The sequence below is a fragment of the Mercenaria mercenaria genome, chromosome 6 (assembly GCF_021730395.1).
Source record: "Mercenaria mercenaria strain notata chromosome 6, MADL_Memer_1, whole genome shotgun sequence".
Classification (NCBI taxonomy): domain Eukaryota; kingdom Metazoa; phylum Mollusca; class Bivalvia; order Venerida; family Veneridae; genus Mercenaria; species Mercenaria mercenaria.
This window is the reverse complement of record NC_069366.1, coordinates 83,335,110-83,356,032: the sequence shown is the minus strand read 5'-3', so window position 1 is coordinate 83,356,032 and position 20,923 is coordinate 83,335,110. Positions and strand designations below refer to the sequence as shown.

General features: G+C 36.8%; 1 protein-coding gene across 2 annotated transcripts in view; it reads left to right on the top strand.

Annotated features, from left to right (window-relative positions):
• LOC123548375 (uncharacterized) overlaps positions 1–20,583 on the top strand; it is a 48,499-nt gene extending 27,916 nt beyond the window's left edge. For both annotated transcript variants that reach the window (XM_053546500.1, XM_045335576.2), the window contains 13 exons: positions 723–904; positions 1,385–1,586; positions 2,070–2,221; positions 3,331–4,434; positions 6,406–6,592; positions 6,929–7,179; positions 7,539–7,732; positions 8,916–9,085; positions 10,441–10,557; positions 13,282–13,587; positions 13,960–14,124; positions 14,710–14,793; positions 15,443–20,583. In XM_053546500.1, coding sequence (XP_053402475.1) covers positions 723–904; positions 1,385–1,586; positions 2,070–2,221; positions 3,331–4,434; positions 6,406–6,592; positions 6,929–7,179; positions 7,539–7,732; positions 8,916–9,085; positions 10,441–10,557; positions 13,282–13,587; positions 13,960–14,124; positions 14,710–14,793; positions 15,443–15,927 — 3,599 coding nt within the window. In that variant the 3' untranslated portion in view covers positions 15,928–20,583. The remainder of the gene's footprint in view (positions 1–722; positions 905–1,384; positions 1,587–2,069; positions 2,222–3,330; positions 4,435–6,405; positions 6,593–6,928; positions 7,180–7,538; positions 7,733–8,915; positions 9,086–10,440; positions 10,558–13,281; positions 13,588–13,959; positions 14,125–14,709; positions 14,794–15,442) is intronic.
• Positions 20,584–20,923: the final 340 nt, after the last annotated feature.

The following is a 20,923-nucleotide window of genomic DNA, read 5'->3' as shown; positions in this document are numbered from 1 at the left end:
TTATCATTCAATGCAAATGAAACTCGTACTTCGGCGATATGAAGTGGACATATGCGTTTGTTTCTCTTGCCGATGTTTTAAGACATGGTCCTTTTTGATCTTAACAGTATAACCTTGTGTACTGAACACCTACAGTTTCCGTCACGTTCGTTATTAATTTTCTATATTTATATTTATATAAATAATTTACATCATCAACATGAAGTACAAAAAACAAGGAAGAATATCCAACAGGGAAAGCCACGTTCTAAAACAACTCCGCTAAAAGTATCACTCATGTTGAAATGAAACTTAATAAACATCAGCAGCATCAAATACAAGTGCACAGTTTCTTTGGAATTTTTCATGTCCAATATTTTATATATGCCACATTTTGGACTTTATGAAATTATTCTATCGAGCATTTACAAGGGTGAGGTGCTTGCCTCGTCATAAATATTGACATCATTGTTGTTTTTAAATCAACTTTAAAATTATACGCCAAAACAAAATAGTGTAGGGCAAAGTATGTAGCTAAATCATTTTAAAAAGCAATCTAATTCCTTCAGTTTTACTTGATTATTTATGATGAGTATTTCACTGCCAGGTATTTCTTAAGGAGCCTATAGTTTTTTTTGTAAAAACTGTCTGTGTAATATATTTGTCGCCTTAAATCTTGATACCATGTGACATAGTAAATATATATGGCTCTTTTTATTACTTTATGTACTTTTTACTTTCAGACCCCATGTACTATCTTCAACAAGATGTGAACAGTCTTCATCCTTTGCTGCTAAACACTGGCGATGTTGAAGTTAACAGTCAGGTTCACAAACTCTTGTTGAGATTGGGTGTAAAGCAGTTGTCTCCCTCTGATGTGATCAATCATCATATAATTCCTGTTTTAAAATCAGACGCTTGGCAGGTGTGTTGCCTTACATTTAATTAAAGAAATATGTAAATGTTTCCTCACACAGCAACCTCGATGTCTATTTTTTTCTGAGAAGAAAACCTGCGGTTTTCCAACCTTTGGTCGAGTGGAGTTTCCTGACAAATGCATATGATTAAGGTTTTGGTCTAATCAAGTGGAGAATGTGTTGGGAAACGTCTGTCTTCGACCAAAAAGGGTTAAATGATTTTAGTAAGTTTATAAGGAAACATTTTGATAACCATAGATGTCTACATAGAATTTGTTTTATATGAATAATTATTTTGCACTTGTAAAAAAGACAAATTAACTACTAATAAAACAATAAATAAAATGTAAAACAGTGCAAGGTGAAATAATGTACACTTTTTGGTCGCTTTTTATTCGCATGCATGTATTTTTTTCAATCATATTAACTTGTTGAAGACTTGCCGCAAAACGAAAAGAAATAACACAATTTGTTTACTCCTTTTGTAGTCCAAATCGAAGGGTACTCTTGTATCCTATATAGTTTACATCAAAGAGCAAACAGACAAGCAGACATCAGTGTGTAATATAGATGAGGTTAAGGACGTTGCCATGGTGATGACAAATAATGGTTACAAGAATCCGTCAAGGGAACCAGTGCAGTTTCCACCGCAGTATGGGAACCAGATAAACCTACAAGAAATCTTTAAAGGTACAATCAGTAGTCTTTGACATTAAATTGGACATACAGTACACTTTAAACCATCAGGAATTGCTAGTATACGTTTGATTTTAGACCTGATGCTTAGAAACTGGTCTTGTCTAAAACAAAATGCATTTAAAATGACAAATGTGCTCTTCATCAGCATTTGAAGGGAAGAATGCTCTTTATCAGAGTAAAATTCTAACAAGTACTCGTTAGAACTAGTACTATGCAAAACATATAGTGCTAACACTGATGCTTGTTTATATTGGTGGCACAAGACACACTGTTGATGCTTATGCAAAGAGCATATAAATATCTTTTTACTTCGTGTGCAAAAACGCATATGCCCGACCAAGGTCTTCTCGGTCCGTGAAGTTACGAAATATAATTAAAATAATTTCTACAATCTTTCAAATCAGTTCATTAAATTTGATTGAGCTAACACCAGATCTTAACTGAATTTTAATATCTGTGATTTGAATGTTTCAGGGTATGAGTGGACGCTTCTGGACCCATGTTACCTTCCACACACGTGTTCACAGCCTATGGTCATAAGTTGGCAAGAGTTCTTTAGGAAACTTGGAGTTGATGATTTTCTGTCTGTTAGAAAGAAAGATGTTCATATCAAAAGAGACGACCTGGTACGTTCTTAATCATGTCTTGCTTTATGGTGTAAATGGTTCGTGTCGCAACTTTGATGGAATGTTATTTAAAACTTTTATTGAAAGATTAATGCTCTCGATAAAGTCGAAAACAAAGACAATTTTATTCATAATGACCAATTATACCCCTAGATACAAAGTATATGAAGGATGTTTTGAGCTCCGCATGTCCGTTGGTCCATACCTTTTGAACCGCTTGAAAAATATTCATAAAACCAGCATCTGCAGTTAGATTCGTCATGACATGGTGCAATGTCAAAGGTTAATGTCACACTTGGAGGTCAAAGTTAAATAGCTGAATGGAAGATTTCCATAAAACTAGCACCAGTTGTTAACATCATCAAGACGACTTGCAGGGCAAACAAGAAAGGTCAGTAGGTCCAAGGTCAAGGTCACACTTGGAATCAATGGACAAATAGCTTAAATTCGTGTCCCCTCCACTTGGAAGACTTTTGAAACTGACATCAGTTGTTAACCTGACCAAGACGACGTGCAGAGTGCACAACCCAGGTCAAGGTCAAAGTCACACGTCAAATAAGCGGCGTAACTTTGTGGCTGCTCCGTTTCGTCTAAACCGCTTGAAAGATTTTCATAAAACTGGCATCATTTATTAACCACAATATACAGTGCATATGAAACGGGTCAGTAACGTAAATGTCAAGGTCACACTGAGAGATAAAATATCAAATATCTTGAATTCGTGAGCTACATGTCTTCTTAGCCAGTGAAAATATTTTCATGACATAAGCATCATTTGTTAACCATATCCAGACCATATGCAGAGTGCACAACCCAGGTTATAAGGACCAATGTCATGGTCACACTAGTAGTCAAATGTCGGATAGCTTAAATCTGTGTCGGCTCCAATTGTTTTTTATAAAACTACCATCAGTTGTTAACCTCGTCAAGAACAACCCAGATCACACTTTAAGATTAAATGTCACGATCGCACTTTACTTATCCGGTGTCGAAGCGGCTTTTGTAAGTATAAATTAATCACCTTTAGTGATAGTTCTGGTTTTATAAGATTCAATTTTGCAGCCTTTAAATATTACGTTCCTGTTATATGCAAATGTTTTCTTTTCCAGGCTAATAGTTACTGGAATGCCAGCAGTTTGCTGTGGCCAAAAGATGAGCCCGAATATATAGTGCAGGATTATTATAGTGTTGAACTAGAGGGGCTGATTAAAAACAACAAATATCCGAGTGGTGAACATTTTGAGAGACAAATGCGACATTTATGTACACACTTAGATAGAAATTGGGACAGTCGTTTCTCGAAATATTGCAAAACACATGTCGTTGATAAGGAAGGTAAGCTCTTGAAAGAAACAGACACTTCCCTCAGTATTTTGTTACAAACTTGTCAGTGGTTGCCAGCCGAGGAAGCAGAAACAAAAGAAGTTGATGGTCATTTGATGCGTGAGGTACGAATAGTGATGAAAGAACCGAACACTCTATACCTGAAGTCAAACGTGGTCCAAAATCTGTTGTCAGATAAAGTACTTTACTTGGACCAGAACCTCACTTCAGGCTCATTCCTTCAGTTCCTTGGTCTGAAAAATTATGTTTCATTGGAAACTGTAAAGTCGTATTTATTACAGTGGTGTGAGAGGACAAAGGATGATTTTCCCGCGAGCTTCTTTACGTCACTGGAGCACATGAAACATGTTTATGCATACTTAGGAAATGAATTGAAGAAACACGACCTGCAGGATTTGCTGCGGAACAATCCAGTCTTTTTTGTTCCTGATGCAAGAGTAACATATGTTGTAAATCCTGGAGAAATTGTTAAAGGTAAAATGATGAACAGGAATGAAATCTGGCTAATGGAAAAGACAGGGTTGTTTGATCAACATAGGCAAGTACTTGAAGACTTCCATTCCGATCTTGCCCTCAAGAGAAATATAATAGGATTCTACCATGACAGACACGATGTCATTGAACTCTTCAAACAGGAAGGCAAAATAGATGCACAGCCGAAGGTTGAAGAGTACATAGAACTTCTGTGTCTCCTGTGTAATACCTCCTCTCCGAAGGATACAAAGATATTGTCAGATGTGTTGTATATCTTTTCCACTGTCGGACAAGCACTTGTCACACCACCAGAAGGTATGCCAGACGAGCAGACGGCAAATATGGTACAAGAAGCAATGAGAACGACTGTTAAAAAGAAGCTTCAAAGGGAAGAGGTAGGATTTTGTTTCCTATGTAGAAATTCAAAATTGTCTATTAACATTAAGAAGTCAATTAAGTTTACTTTTTGTGAAGTGTACACGACTTCCCATTACAGCTAGATTGTTTCCCGACAGGGAGATTAATCTCCTTGGCGAGTTAGCAAGGTACAGTCAGTAGTTTTTCATCCTCCATCTTAATGCTGAGTCAGTACTCTACCGGAATTAAGGAACTATATTGGCTAATCTTACCGCCTTCACAGAACTCAAAATACTTATGAAATACTTATGAAAATGAAGTTAAATTAATATTTCTTTTAATGTTAGATTTACATTAGTTAATACAATATCAAGAATTTGGTCAACAGAAATTATGATTAGGAACAACATATTTTTTGATTACCTTTTTTGCTCACCTGAGCCAAAGGCTCATGGTGAGCTTTTGTGACCACTCAATGTCCGTGGTCCGTCGTGCGTCCGTCAACAATTTCTAAAAAAATCTTCTTGAAAACCACTGGGCAGAATTACTCCAAACTTCACAGGAATGATCCTTGGGTGACCCCTTTTCAAATTTTTTCAAAGAATTGAATTCCATGAAGAACTCTGGTTGCCATGGCAACCGAAAGGTAAAACTTTAAAAATCTTCTTCTCCAAAACCACAAGGCGTAGAGCCTTGATATTTGGCTTGTGGCGTCATCTAATGGTCCTCTATGAAGATTGTTCCAATTGTGCCCCTGGGATGAAAAGAGGCTCCGCCCCGGGGGTCACAAGTTTTACATAGATTTATATAGGAAAAAACTTTAAAAATCTTCTTGTCTGAAACCACAAGACCTATTTGGTATGTAGCACTGCCTTGTGGTCCTCTACCAAAATTGTTCAAATTATAACTCTGGGATGAAAAGAGACCCAGCCCCGGGGAGTCTCAAGTTTTACATAGACTTATATAGGAAAAAAACTTCTAAAATCTTCTTGCCTTAAACTGCAAGACCTAGGCTTTTGATATTTGGTATGTTGCATTGCCTTGAGGTCCTCTACCAAAATTGTTCAAATTATTACCCTTGGGTGAAAAAAGGCCCTGCCCTGGGGGTCCCAAAGATTTAATTACTAATAATTTAAATGTGCAAGATGGTTCCATGGAAGCATAGAACGTAGCCAAGCAAACTAAAAGCAGACTAGGTTTGATTCTGTTCTTGAGTGGTAATGAAACGTGCAACACCCCGCATGACCCCTAGCATCGACTTTAGCGGAATTCTATTAAAAGTAGAATTGAATGGATTACATGATCTCAAAGGACCATAAAATATAACAACATTGAGTCCAAGTAGGGAGAGACGTTTTACATCGCCACACGGCACTTAAAGACTGTTGTTGTGATAGCTAGTAAAATCTTGAGTCTGTTTATGTGAGGTAATGAAATGTGCAACACTTTTCATGCCTCTTAGTGTCGGCTTTAGCTGAATTTGATTAAAGTAAGATTGAGTGGACTCCATGGTCCTAAAGGATCAGAAAATGTAACTACGCTGAGTCCAAGTACGGTAAGACATTTTACAGCCGCCACACGGCATTTGAGGACTGCTAGTTTGATGCTTAATTAATACAAATTAAAGAAGTAATTTTATCATAAGGACTGCAATAGATGTAGGTGTTCAGTTGCGAAATGCGCCATCGAACATTTGTTGCCTAACAAATGGTTGCAACACAACGTTAATCTTTCATTTGAAGTTCACGTAACTATTTTTAGAACAGTTCAGCTGATAGTGGAAAGGGTCTCATAGAAGGGGCCTCCATTGTCAAGTGTTTATATAAACGTGTTTGAATTACTTGTCCAATATATCACTCGGCTTAAATTCTTTCTGGATTGTTAATGAAAGGTCAATGGTTATCTAAGTTATTCCTCTATGACTTGGCCAATAAACAGATCTAATCAGTGAGAGTTAAGGTACTGCTCTACCATATAATTGTCCCATTTGTCTGTATGTGCATTTGCAGGTATTTCCAACAAACAAACAAATTTGGGTGAGTTTAGCAGACCATCCCATGATACCTGACAATAGAGATTGGGAAAAAATGTTTGCTGACAAAGCTGGAGTTCATTTTCTAGATATGGAAGACAAATCAGACAAGGTCAAGCGTACAGTTAGAGGCGGCATAGCTCAACGAGGACATAGGAATAAAAGTATTTCTTTACTTAATTTAGAATTTTCTAAAGGTTTTAAGTAGCTCTTTATACAAAACCGAAAATTTCTTCCTGAAAGTGAGCAATGTTTGTTATATTTTCGTAGATAACATATACCTTACGAACACAAATTTGCTTTAAGTTCATGAAAAAGCTCTTCTTAAATTTTAATTTTGCGATAAAACTTTCCTTTGCTGGATATTTTTTCTAGACTTTTCTTTTGTTTGTGATACACTGCAGTGAAATTTAGAAATACAAGAAAGTATTAAAATCAATATGGAGATATTCAAACAAGTTTGATAAACAAAGTGACACTACAGTTTATTGTCTATTCAGTTATAGAGAGTCGTGTTAAACCAGATATGATTGATGTGGTAATAGAAGTTTGTGGAATTAAGAAATTAAGTGAGGCCGTAGATATAAAACCAACACCAGAGATGATAGAGCCATGCCTGCCACTTCAGGCCTACTTCAGTCAGATAGTGTCTCCAATACAACAGTATCTGATGGTCAGATTTGATAAGATCTATCAACAGTTGGAATTGTGTAATACTAAAGAAATGTTGGCAGAGGCCAAATTCTATCAGGTTTGATATTTTGATTCGGGACTTCACTAGGTATTTTTAATCTAAGAGCAAAACTTTCATATAAACAGTTTAAACACTTTCAATATCCGCTTACAGTAAATATTAGAAGTTTGATGAGAAATCACAAAGAAATGAAAGAGGATGGGGTGAAAACTCAATACATTAAGTACATTGTATGTGTAAGTACCTATGTAAGTTATCGAGTTGACCATAACTCAAAAGCACACAGTGTTTTGAGCCTTTTGACACATGTATTTATATATTTAAACAGCGCAATGCTTTTTCACAAATTCAGATGCCACCATTGATTCATTTCTACTCGAAATTTACATTTTCCATATTTTTGTCTCTTATAACAGACTAGCAAGCTCGAAGTAAGTTACTGGCTGAACTACATGTCTCAAGACACGTTCGTTATTCAGGAAGAGAAATGTGTCATTCATCCGCCAGAATTCTACTTCCATCGGGAGCATCTGAAGGCACTAGTTGAGATTCACAGAGAAATAGCCAGATACTTTAGCAGAGGGAATACAGATTGCAGCAGTGCTTTGAGGTATTAATTGTTTCTATTAATTCTGTTTTGTAATGTAAAAAGCTGAATCTCATCGGTTTTAAGACAATAAATAGTTTTTTCAGCATCATAAGTCAGTAGTGAGAGCGTATATCTACGGATCACGGGGTCATGAGTTATATCCACGGGCGAGGCTTGTGTTCTTCGTGAAGAATTGATAGAAGACATTTTGTCCTCCACCTCTGATTAATGCTAAGAAGTTGGCAGTTACATAGAGAATAATAGGTTAGTGCCGTAGATGAGAAAGTTTATCTGGCGAGGTGGAGGAGGTTATCGGGAGAGCCGAAGGCGAACCTGATAACGTCCGGAGCCGAGCCAGATAAACTTTCTCCATCTTAGGCACTAACCTATTATTCTATTTATTTTGTCATAACTTCATTTTCCGATATTTAGCAATTTATTTACAAAAAATAAGTGTGCGAGGCAAGCCGTTTTAAATGAACCCTCCAATATTCGTAATGACGTCACTTATATAATAACGTAATCATCGACAAAATCGCAATAACTTCTTCGTTTTTGAATAAAAATTCATTATTTGACCACTCATTTTCTTAATTCGGACATTTCCAACACAATGGTAATGGTTTCAATGCAAACTTTCTTATGACAACAATATCGATCATAAGGTCACATAATCAACTGACCGTATATCACTGGTCACGTGTCAACTGACGGTATATCAAAAAAGATATACGGCACCCTGATATCGGGTCGAAAATACTGCAAGTGACAGGATAAATGCGAATAACAGGTTAGTACTTGTACTGAATCCAGGTAAACTGGTTAGATCAGCTGCTCGTCGTTACGTAACTGAAGTGCTAGTGAAAAACGGTGCTAACCCAAAAGGAAATTAAGAGTTTCTTGGAGCAGGCAAGTATGCTGTTGTAGTTTGCTATTTCTTTAGTGTTTCTTTATTTAAATACAGTTTCAATAGTTTCGCGTTTTGTCTGTATTGCGATTTGGAAACACAGTGTAGGAAGCTTGACTTGCCTATATTCACATCACGCACACATAAGAAAGTGGGAAAATGTAATTGGCATATTTTCTCTCCACAAATTTGTTTTGCTTTGGTAGATTTGTTCTTGGTTTATAGTCGCTTTATGCATTTATGTTTATATATCCACTGGCAGCCTATGTGAATTACCAGTGATGTTCTTCCCTTCAGATCGTTCTTATCTGAGTTATATACCATCGTGTCTGGAGAAACAGATGATACTGTGGACGAGCTGCTAGAGAGACATGGTGCTGATGGTATAGAAGTGACGGAGGAAGAACAATGGATGGTTGAAGCTCCTATATTACCGGAGCCGGATTTACCTGAAGAGGCGGAACAAGGTGGATACATTAGTGACTATATTAATACACATTACAGAAGCACTGCGTTACATTGGTAGATATCCTTACGCCTAACACGGAGGTCATGGGTTCGAATCCCGGTGAAAGCGGAATGCAATGGCAGTCTCTTAAATCCCTTTATTTGGTACTTTGGCAAGGATCAAGGTCTAAAGTCTAGCAACAGTAGGGGAAACTTTCCGTTCGCGAAATCAGTTTATGTTTTTCCCTACTTCCCGAACGGGAAAGCTGTTACTAAATATAGTAACTAGTTTCCCGTTCGGGAGACAAAATTTTTGGCTTTGTTCCATCAAAAGGCCCGGTGCATAAGAGTATACATGGTGTCATTAAATGAATTATGCCGATTTTAACTTTATCTGAATTTCTACCGTTCATATTTGTTAGTGTGCAGCCGAGTGGTTAAGTTCGCTGACTTAGAAACACTTGCCCCTCACCGATGTAGGTTCGAGCCTCACTCGGGCGTTGAATTCTTCATGTGAGTAAGCCATCCAGCTGGCTTACGGAAGGCCGGTGGTTCTACCCAGGTATGCCCGCTCGTGGTGAAATAATGCTCGGAGGGGCACCTGGAGTCTTCCTCCACCATCAAAGCTGGAAATCGCCATATGACCAATACTTGTGCCGGTGCGACGTTAAACCCAACAAAAACAAAACAAAAATAGTCTTGTGCACCGGGCCTTTTGAATGCAACAGGTTTAAAAAGGGTGATTTTACTTCCCGAGCGAGAAGCAAGTTACTATATTTAGTATCAAGTTTCCCGTAGTTTTTCAAGTAGGGAATAAACGGTGGTTGACTTCCCGAACGGCAAATTTCCCCTACTGAGCATTTAGTCATCTGCCTTAGTTAATATTTCTCTACAGCCGACCAAAAGTTAACGGATACAAGATGACATTCTGTTTGCATTTGATATGGATACGGATCATTGTTAAGCTGAACTATATGTAGGGGCCCATGTGGCTGAATAGTTAAGGCCACCGATTTCGAATCACTTGCCTCTCACCGCCCCGTTTGAGGTTTAAACATTCTTTTATGTTCGGAAGCCATCCAGTTGGCTTACGGTAAGTCGGTAAATCTCAACAGGTGCCCGCCCGGGTCTAAAAGCATACCCGGAGGAGCATATGGTCTTCCTCTACCATCAAAATCTGTTAAGTTGCTATATAATTTTTGTGTCGGTGCGACGTTAAACCCAACAAAAACCAAAAACCAAAAAAAGACTGCATTATTAGTATACAGTATTGTATTTTGTCTTTCTAAGACAAAATCACCAAATGACTACTGAAGATATTTATCCAAATAAGGACCTTTGGCAGCAAATTAACTGGGCCATATTTTGATTATAGAAGAAATACCGTCTGATGAAGAGGAGGAAAGCGAGTTAAATGTGGCAGATCAGGATGGAGAATTACAGTTGAGGGCGTGGCCACCAGTTTCCAATTCCAGTAAAACACAGCTTAGAGGTTAGAGAAATGTTTCATTTATTTATTAATCAATAATTTTCGATGATACTTGTGTTTTCATTTAATATCCGGTTGTTCTAAGGGTAGCACATTTGATTGTACTGTCAATCCTGAGGTCCGGGGTTCAAATCCCTGTCCAGGCAGTGGAAATGTCTGCGATGTTCTTGAGTGTCTACCACTTAACTAATAGTCCAATACTGGTTCTTCCCAGGAAAGACAGTTTCGCGTGTATTTGTGCTACACTCGAGACAGTTTCGCGTTTATCTATGCTACACCATTGGACACGTTAAAGAACCGGACTGTCTATTTACAAAGAGCTAGTCTAAGTTAGCAGGACAGACCTGTTATGAATTTCTCGCTTTGTCCCGCTGTCAGATAGCTCTGGTCAAATCGCTCTGTGTCTGTACTCGTAGAGGATAAATTGGCGTCCTGACTGGCTGCCTTTGTACGTAAAGCGCATTTGAAAGTGTTTGTCATGAAAAAGTGTTTTATGTCGTGTTATTGGTACTGCTTAGTTTCTCAGCATGACCGTTTCGGTCTGGGTGGTCCCAATACTCCAGGTTTCATAGCCTTGGGAATTGTATAATCACCCCTTGGATATGGTGCCTGCTTTTTAATTTTGTCTTTTGACAGTTCCTGTGATATGCAGGCTCCATAACCTCAGATCTATCTTCTAAATTCCAGTTTGTTTAGTTCTGTCCATTGTTTTCTCGTTTGGGGCAAACCCATTATTTTATCTGGGGACCATACGCCGCTTTTCATGGAATTACACGCCACAACACGTGTATCACTGAAGGTTCCATGTGCACCGCCGTATGAATACATCTGCGGATGTCTCTAAATTGTTTTTTGTACTTTTAGCATGTGTAAATGTTGAGTTCTGCTCAACCCGGGGCTAGAGGGCGTGGACGGTAGCATGTATTTCCACTACCGTCCATGAACAGGCTCAATCAAACCGAGCCTGCAACATTTTCGTTTTTGTCGTGTTGAACGATCTGTGGAGTTTCCATTTTTTCTATTTTATATAAATTTTGTATGATATTTAGTAGTGTGCTTGGTAAAAAACAATTACATTTAACCTACGCTAAATATGTATTAAATTTTGCTCATATATGTTCGTTTGTCTCACTTAACACATTCATAGGTTTTCCCACTATACAGATATAGGTAAAACAGTTTGAAGGAACAGTAATTTCTGTTGTTGGTCCATTACTTTTTAGCTCACCTGTCACATAGTGACAAGTGAGCTTTTGTGATCACCCTTCGTCCGTCGTCAGTCCGTGCGTGCGTGCGTGCGTCAACAATTTCTTGTCTGCACGATAGTGGTTTCATTTATGATTTTATTTTAACCAAACTTGCACACAACTTGTATCACCATAAGATCGCGGTTCCTTTCTTGAACTGGCCAGATCCTTTTATGGGTTCCAGAGTAATGGCCCCTGAAAGGGCCAAAATTAGCTATTTTGACCTTGTCTGCACAATAGCAGCTTTATTTATGATTTGATTTTTACCAAACTTGCACACAACTTGTATCACCATAGGATCTCGGTTCCTTTCTTTAACTGGCCAGATCCCATTATGGGTTCCAGAGTTATGGTCCCTGATAGGGCCAAAATTAGCTATTTTGACCTTGTCTGCACAATAGCAGCTTCATTTATGATTTGAATTTAATCAAACTTGCACAATACTTGTGTCACCATAAGATCTCGGTTCCTTTCTTGAACCGGCCAGATCCCCTAATGGGTTCCAGAGTTAAGGTCCCTGAAAGGGCCAAAATTAGCTGTTTTGACCTTGTCTGCACAATAGCAGCTTCATTTATGATTTGATTTTAACCAAACTTGCACACAACTTGTATCACCACAAGATCTTGCTTTCTTTCTTCTACTGGCCAGATTCCATCATGGGTTCCAGAGTTATGGCCCCTTAAAGGTCCATAATTGGCTATTTTGGCTTTTGCAGCCATATAGAGACCGCATTTATGGTTTTATTTGATACAAACTTCCAAAATATCTTCAACAACAATAAATCTTGGATTCCATGACAAATCAGATCCAATCATAAGTTCCAGTTATTTTATATCTGATTACCTCCCCTGATTGTAATCAAAATGGATTTATATCAGTAAGTACTTACAGGACTTATTTGAAATTTCATTATTGTTATTAGTTGGACTGAGACAATCAGGGTAGATAACTATGGACTGATTTTATGTCAAATTATCTCCCTTTATTTCAAATTAAAATTGTTATATCTCCATAACTAATGAAGATACTGATCTGAAATTTCATTTATGTCAACAGATTTATTTTATAGATCCTTCTTTTGTCCACTTACAATATTTTTTTATTACTTCCCTTTTACGTTACTATAAATAGCTTATTTTAGTAACTTTTTTATTATTGGCCGTAGGGAAAACACGAGACCAGTTGTCTGTGGTACAACATGGATGGTACCTCCAATTTTTAGGTGTATTTTAACATATCTATACCTTGTAAGATTTTGTTTTTCTTTTTGGTTAAATTTCTTCCCTTTGTTGTTACTGGCCTTTGGACTTAGATATTTTTTCTGAGGACCTTCTTGTCCTCAAGTGCAATGATAACAGGTGAGCGATATAGGGCCATCATGGTCCTCTTGTATGAAATATCCGGTTCAAATGTTCACATCCTAGTTTCGATGAATTTGGGCAGATGGTTCTTAATTATCTACTGTCTGAAAATATTACAGAACCGACTGAGAGACCATCGTCCAATATCTGGCCACCACCGCAGGCAAAAGATTACATGAAGTCGGTAAAGGATCTACCTGCTAACGTCAGAATGGTTGCACCTAGTCAAGGAGATACAAAAGCTGGCGGAGACAGTGATACAACTGATACAGCAGAGTCGGCTGGTGCTGGAAATAGAGTTATAACGTATGTCATGCATCCGGATGAACGTTCCACTAGACAAATTGATGGACAAACACTCCAAGAAACATTCCCCACTGAAATGTTAAATAACAATGCACTAGTTCCGCACGTTGAGCAAGATAGTAAGTCTGTTTTTCTTGTCATTTAAAAACATCTAACCTGGCTCGACTTCGACAGTTTGTCTGTATATTCTGTGATAAACAGTTGACTCGCAACCTTAGGAGAAACCCTTATGACGGCAGTTGTGACCCCGGTTCGTACTTTGATATTTGACCATTTTGTCTAACGCATTTGTGGTTCAATTCCTATGCTTCCGAACATCATAAGACCATAGGCAACATGAAAGCATTGATTATTTTCTATCAAGTTGTTACACGATATATTTGCGCCAGTAGATCTTTAAGTTTGCAAAAATCGTTTGTTTTGAAGACTACATTCATGTTAAATATTACGTATTTCAAAAGAGTATAAACTATCATTTTATTCTATTCCAGAAAAGACCGACATTCCTAGGCCAGATGATGTAGACATGAGAAATTCAGATGACATTCCAGAGAAAGATGATAAAGACAGGACAAAATCTTATGACATGGAAACCAGGAACCTCAAAGGGTTGGACGAGAACAGGCCAGCACAATATGAACAAGAGCAACTACCAGGTGGTGATAATTTAATACATGTATTGAATTTGATTATCATCTAGTTTGAAAGACGTAATGTTTTATGACGTATTTGAAACTATGTTCGGGCTTACAGCTTTTTTTAAAGAACTGATGGTAAATTGCATCTTACTGTAGAAAGTGGTTTATTATGTATCTGATATTTATAGCAATTAATAACGTACATGTTAAACACCGCTTGCTCAAGCACCAATGGCTTGTATACCCGTGCTGACTCTGACAATTCATTTTGCCTCTGTCCGTTTTTCTTATACTTTTCTTTGTTTTGATAGCTCGAAACCCCGGATAATTCGAACATTTAAGCTAACCTCCTGGGGACTTCTGGTGATCGATGTTTTACTGTTTTCAACTTTTGGAGAGGAGTGTGATGTAACTTAGCAAAGCGGTTGGAAGATTTGGAGTTCAATTAAATTTTTTTCATGGCCAAGTCTTTACGTAGGCACCAATGCTTGATTGCAGTAATGCATTCATTATTTATGACAACTGTATGTCTTTTTGTCTGTTTTATACCGTTAAACAAAATTAATAAATCTTTAATGTTAAAAACTTTTACGAAACATGCAGGAACCCAAAGATCTGCCGGTGCATCAAGACATCATAAGACCGGAGGGCGATATCATTTCAGTAGAGGACAACCAATTATCAAAGGTTGGTTGTGTTTCTGTTTGTTTTGAGATATTAGAATATTTCTTTAGAACATCATTGAGAATTATCGATTGTCTTTGTTTCCCGATAATCTTACAATAAATATTACACATGAAAAGTGGAAACTACAAACTTGAACACGCATTGTGTAATTTTGATTGTTTTGAATAGCATACATTATTTCTTGTCAGTAACAAACACCACGGTACAGTCATTTAGTATCAGTCGTTGTTTTATGAAACGGAAAAAGAGATTTGGGTATCAGTTATGTCTACAGAGATGTCCAATGAGCATCTAAAATAGTTTGTTACTTAAAATGTAGAAATGACTATATAAACTAACAGTGTTTATAGAATTACATTCACAATTAAATGGCATGTACGACATGCATTTGTTAAAAAAATTCAGACTTACTGTGGCAGTAAACATTAAAACCGTGTTTAGCTATACATGAATTTTAGATGTGTTATTGACATACAGTACTGTTTATACAAGCAAACATTTAAATTGTGTGTTTACATAATGTCTATGAAGTAATTGTTCATGTTTTCAAAAATGAATTTGGTTCTAATGTTGTTTTATTTTAAGGTATGAATTATTTTAAGGTTATTCGTTTGTAAAGTCTTGAATTTCCTAGGTTTCTTCTTTCTAGGTGATCCAATCTGGACCTTTATGGCAACAGATTATATATACGATGAACTTGGCAGTGGTAAAGACCTTTGTGTAATCGACACCCTCACCCTGAGCGAAGATTCGGGTGGACCAGAGATTGGTCAGTGGGGTGAGGCGCTTGTTGCCCAATATCTTCAGAGACAAAAAGATCTTGGAAATATACTTGATTACTCGTGGAAAAATAGCGAGGAAGAAACCGGATGTCCCTTTGATTTTGAAATTCAGCTTACTGGCAAAAGCGGTAACATTAATAACTACATTGAAGTGAAGAGCACAGTAAGTGAAGATAAAGAAATATTTGAAATATCGCTGCAACAGATCCAGTTTGCTGACCATGAGAAGGAGAATTTCCATATATATCGAGTGTTTAATGCCGGGAATCCAGAGCGTGTCAAACTGATTCGTATTGCGAACTTAGACCTGAGACTAGAGAAGAAGCAGGTTAAGCTCTGTATGCTGATATAGATGACGAATGAGTTTGCCAGATAACGTTTCTTTACTTCGTTGTAACGTGCATGTTTACAAGAAAATAGTTCAATTGTTTTTTCCTACCAATGACATTGTCTCATTTTGGACGTTTGGGTTTAAGTATTTGTCTTTCAGAAGTTTTTTATCAGCGATTATGTTGTTTGTTGTGCTTATTTTTCTGAAATACTCGATGCATATTTAAATTAAAAGCTGACACGAGTGCCTGGGCTGACTCGAGCAATTCATGTAGTCCCCAGTCGTTGTCTTTGTATTTGCTATGTTTGACAGCTCGAAACCGCGGATAACTTGAGCATTTTGCACTTTCACTTGCGGCTTCAAGCTGTCAGTACTTAACTGTATTTTATTTTTGCTCTTTACAAAACTTGTGTATCTTTTTGGTGGATATTTGTTTCATGTATATTTTTACACCATCGTTTAACTTATAGAAACGGATCATTTATTCATACTAAAACGTTACACCAAAGTCAGTCCGCATTTTCAGTCATAGTAGAATATTTTCTCATATAGTTTAGTTTGAAAAAAGTGTGCCATCAGTTGAAATGTTTGGTATGTTAGTATTATGGATAGTAAAACTAATCCTAAGCGAGTCCGTATGAATTTCTTGTTATGCGATTCATTTTCACATTTTTCACTCAACTGATATACTCTGGTTTCTTTTGTAGTAATTCTTGGAATAATTTGTACCAAGCTTAGGGAGTGTAAAGTTTGTTATGTACTCTACATTATTATTACGGGAAAAAAAAAGGTTGCAGCTCGGGCTGAAATCGTTGTATCTGTATTTCTTTGTATTTGCTATTGCAAATATTTCGCTCTGAATTGATGAAATACTTCTATTTGTAAACTTTGAGTTGTTTAATGTATCAGTTCTATTATTCAGTTTAGTATGGTATCACTTTTTCTTTATTTGAACTTTATTGCTTTTAATCAAAATTTTATGAAGATATCGATGAAAATAGTTTTCCGAATGTGCCACATTGTGACATATAAAGGACTTCGGACACTTTCTATATGAATTTGCCTACTCCAAAAGTGAAAAATAAACCACTGAGAAATAAGTATTTAATTACATATACCATCAAAATACATATTTGAGATTATTTCTTAAAGTCAAATTTTTCAATTTTTGTTTCATAAAATGGTAATTTTTGCTCTAAATAGAATTACGTACCCTGTTATATACATATAAAAGCTATTTTGCTTTAAACAACATTGTTCCCCCCCGTGCATCAAAACCATATTTGGCCAGCATATGTAGATATTAATTATACACATTATCTGTGACTATTGTGTTGATGCAAGGGGTGGAGCAGTACTTTTAAACAAAAAATATAACTACAGGGTGTTCCCAAATGTAAAATAACCAATACTTTTTATATTCATTTTTAATAATTTGATAGTCACATATTTTTACTTCTGTTTGTAACTCAGATACTATACAAATGTTTGAAAGGGCACATATAGGCATGTTATACATGTGTAGTAGTGAGAGAAGCAAATACTGTGAATTCATTATTATTCGTTGGGTTAAATTTTCATTGGCTTATCCTGGTTGTTTGTTGCAGTAGATTGGCAAATGTGTGCTGTAAAATACTAGCAACACACCAGGTAATCTTCTGCATGCCCTCCTCGCAATACGCACGCCACTAGCGATGATGTAATTTGTTTTCCATTTTGTTTTTATTATTTTTTTTGTATTTTTTATATATTTTTCATTTCTTTATTTCTTCATCTTCATCTGTGCATTTATATTTATTTCTTTTAGACACATACTAAATGTTACACGCATTCATTACTTCATGTTCTTCCTACTGTGAAAACTGAATTGAAGCGGACTAGGCCTAAACACAACAAAAAAGAGGCAATATGTGCACAGCAGTTAATCTGATCCTGACTATAGTCTATCCAACAGAAATAACGCTTGGCATTGATATGCCTGTCATGCATAGGTCAAGAACATTAGCTTCTTGGCAGGTCATATCGGTGACGGTTTCACACACAGTGTGATGCCACGAAAGTGATGTGTCAAGCCGCTTTCCATGCAGATGGCATATACAAATACGGCTAGATGCAAAAACGAACTAAACGGTCCAGCCGAGTTTCAGGTGCAATTTTTATGCAGAGACCTGCTTCTACTTTAGCCCTACAGATGACACATTTCGAATATGTTTTGCCCACAACTTCAGCCCTGAATAGACAACATTATCTATAGATGGGTTGTTGTCAGACTTATCCCGATTTAACTTTTTCCGTTCCAGCTTGCTTAGGCAAGCCTCAGAAAGAACTGTCATTTCGGGTACATTTTTATTACATGTTTAAGCGATGTGAGCCGTGCCATGAGAAAAACAACATAGTGGCTTTGCGATCAGCATGGATCCAGACCAGCCTGAGCATCTGCGCAGTCTGGTGAGGATCCATGCTGTTCGCTTTCAAAGCCTATTGGAATTAGGCAAACCGTTAGTGAACAGCATGGATCCTGACTAGACTGCGCAGATGCGCAGGCTGATCTGGATCCATGCTGGTGGCAATTGTACTATGTTGGTTTTCTCATGGCGCGGCTCAAATATTATCTGTGCCACTGGTACTTATCCCAAGCAAGAACCCACCCTACGGCCTTGATAAGATTACTGCCTATTACATAAATATCTGTTATCACTTATAACAGAGCTATACAGACATGTACATGTACTTAAATAACTACCTGAACCACTGCAATAAAACTGACCGGTCACTTATACATGTATACCTATTCACACATGTAATGCATCAATAACTTTACATTACGGACAGTACATAGATAAATCAAGTACAGGTTGTTTGCAAAAATATCGTTCTCTTTTTTATTTATTTATAGGATTTTAATCTTAAAATGTTATTTTTTCCTTAAATAAACAGACTTTATCACTTTTTTCGACTGGAATTCATATATTTAAAACTTCCGTAAAGTGATGACATTATATTTTTACGGAAATTAAACATTATATTTTTTCAAGAAAATATACCCTGGCCCAAATAAAATAAGAAAAACATCTTGATAGGAACAGATACAAATCAGTTTCTGCTGTAATAAATTAACTAATACATTGGTTTATCATTGACTCGAAACGATTTGGGTATTGTTCAAATACTTAATGAGAAATTTGCATTTAAAATGTAGGCTAGAAGCATATGATAGTGTCCGAAGTCCTTTGGCTTTCTGTTTCCTTCGATGATTCATACAAACATGTGTTTATCGAGCTACTATTTCATTATCTAGGTAAATTTCGTCACAGGTTTTGTCCTTGAGGTAACGGGTCCGTGATGACAATCAGCAATTTCCGTTTCTTTACGTACTATACGTATGCGATTTTCGCAATCTCTGTTGATATGAAAAAAAATGATTTACTGTCATGGCCAAAGGATGGCGAAATCGCGCTGAAATTGCCGAGTGTCATTACGTTAACTACCTCATGCATGCAGTGAATTCTGTCATTTCAATACATAGCATACAGTGAGCTCTATTATGTTGAAATCCCCATAGAGTTCGGGCTTATTGTACTGAAACTTCGAAAGAAGTGAATTTATTACGCTTTCAATTTCATCATGTAGCCCGCCCGCTTAGCTCAGTAGGTAAGAGCGTTGGTCTACGGATCGCGGGGTCGTGAGTTCGATCCTCGGGCGGAGCGTATGTTCTCCGTGACTATTTGATAAACGACATTGTGTCTGAAATCGTTAGTCCTCCACCTCTGATTCATGTGGGGAGGTTGGCAGTTACTTGCGAAGAACAGGTTTGTACTGGTACAGAATCCAGGAACACTGGTTAGGTTAACTGTCCGCCGTTACATGACTGAAATACTGTTGAAAAACGGCGTTAAACCCAAAACAAACAAACAAATTTCATCATGTATTACCGACACAATGCAAACAACATCAAAGATATACAGAAAATGCATTTTTTTGTAATTATCACTTTTATATGGATATATTTTTTAAAAAAAACTAATATTTTGTAGGGGCGCCCATTTCGTGTTTTATTCTAGTATTATCTATATTAGCTTCTGCTCAGTTGGCGAGTATTGGTTTTCACTTTTTTACGCTGATTTTGATTTGATGGTTTGTATTAATATTTTGCTCAGCCGGCGGCAGGGTCGTCGGCAGTGTGGTTTCGTCGGGAAAGACGAACATACTATATACTTCATAATGAGCAGTGCGCCCTTAGAGCTTCATCAACAGAAATTTATCACCAAAGAACGTAAAAAGTTTCATGAAATTATATTGAAAAGTTTTATTTGGTACTTACTGAACATGGATATTGTAAATCATCTTTAAAATTTACTTAATAACACAGTATTAAAATCAAAACAAAGACATTTTAGTCCTTGTCGATTTCACTGTCTACTTAAGTGGAAAATCGCATGTTCTTATAAACCAATTGATACTTTGGAACACTTCAGTTGGTTATTTGATCATACCAAAGAGCTATAAAATATGTATTTTATACTTCTTTGATCATACTATGATTTTACAAGCATTCCAGAAATGGTATTTACTGTTTTGATGTGTGATTTGTTTTGAGATTTAGTTTTTGATTACTTTGATCTCATAAAAAATATCTAATTATATGAGAATTGAAAATAAAACGGATTATTAAAAATATTCTTTTCTCATTTACTGGTCCATGTCTTGTCCTATAGATTATTAAAATGATCACGATTTTTCAAGTACTCCAAATATGAAGAAAATGATATCTCGCAAGCTTTATTGATTTTTGGTCAGTTTTGCAGGATCCCCGCACCTTTAGCTAGTCTTTAAAGGGTTTGGTCTGACTACTCATAGTTAGCTGATTAGATAACAACCGAGGTCACCGATTAGCTTAATTATGGTGTAATTTCTGTTGTTCATTTTCTTGGGAATACTTTTGATAAAATTTGTCTGGGTAAGTTTTTCAGAGCCATACGTTGGAAATCGACGAACTCGCAGCCATTTATACCAGACT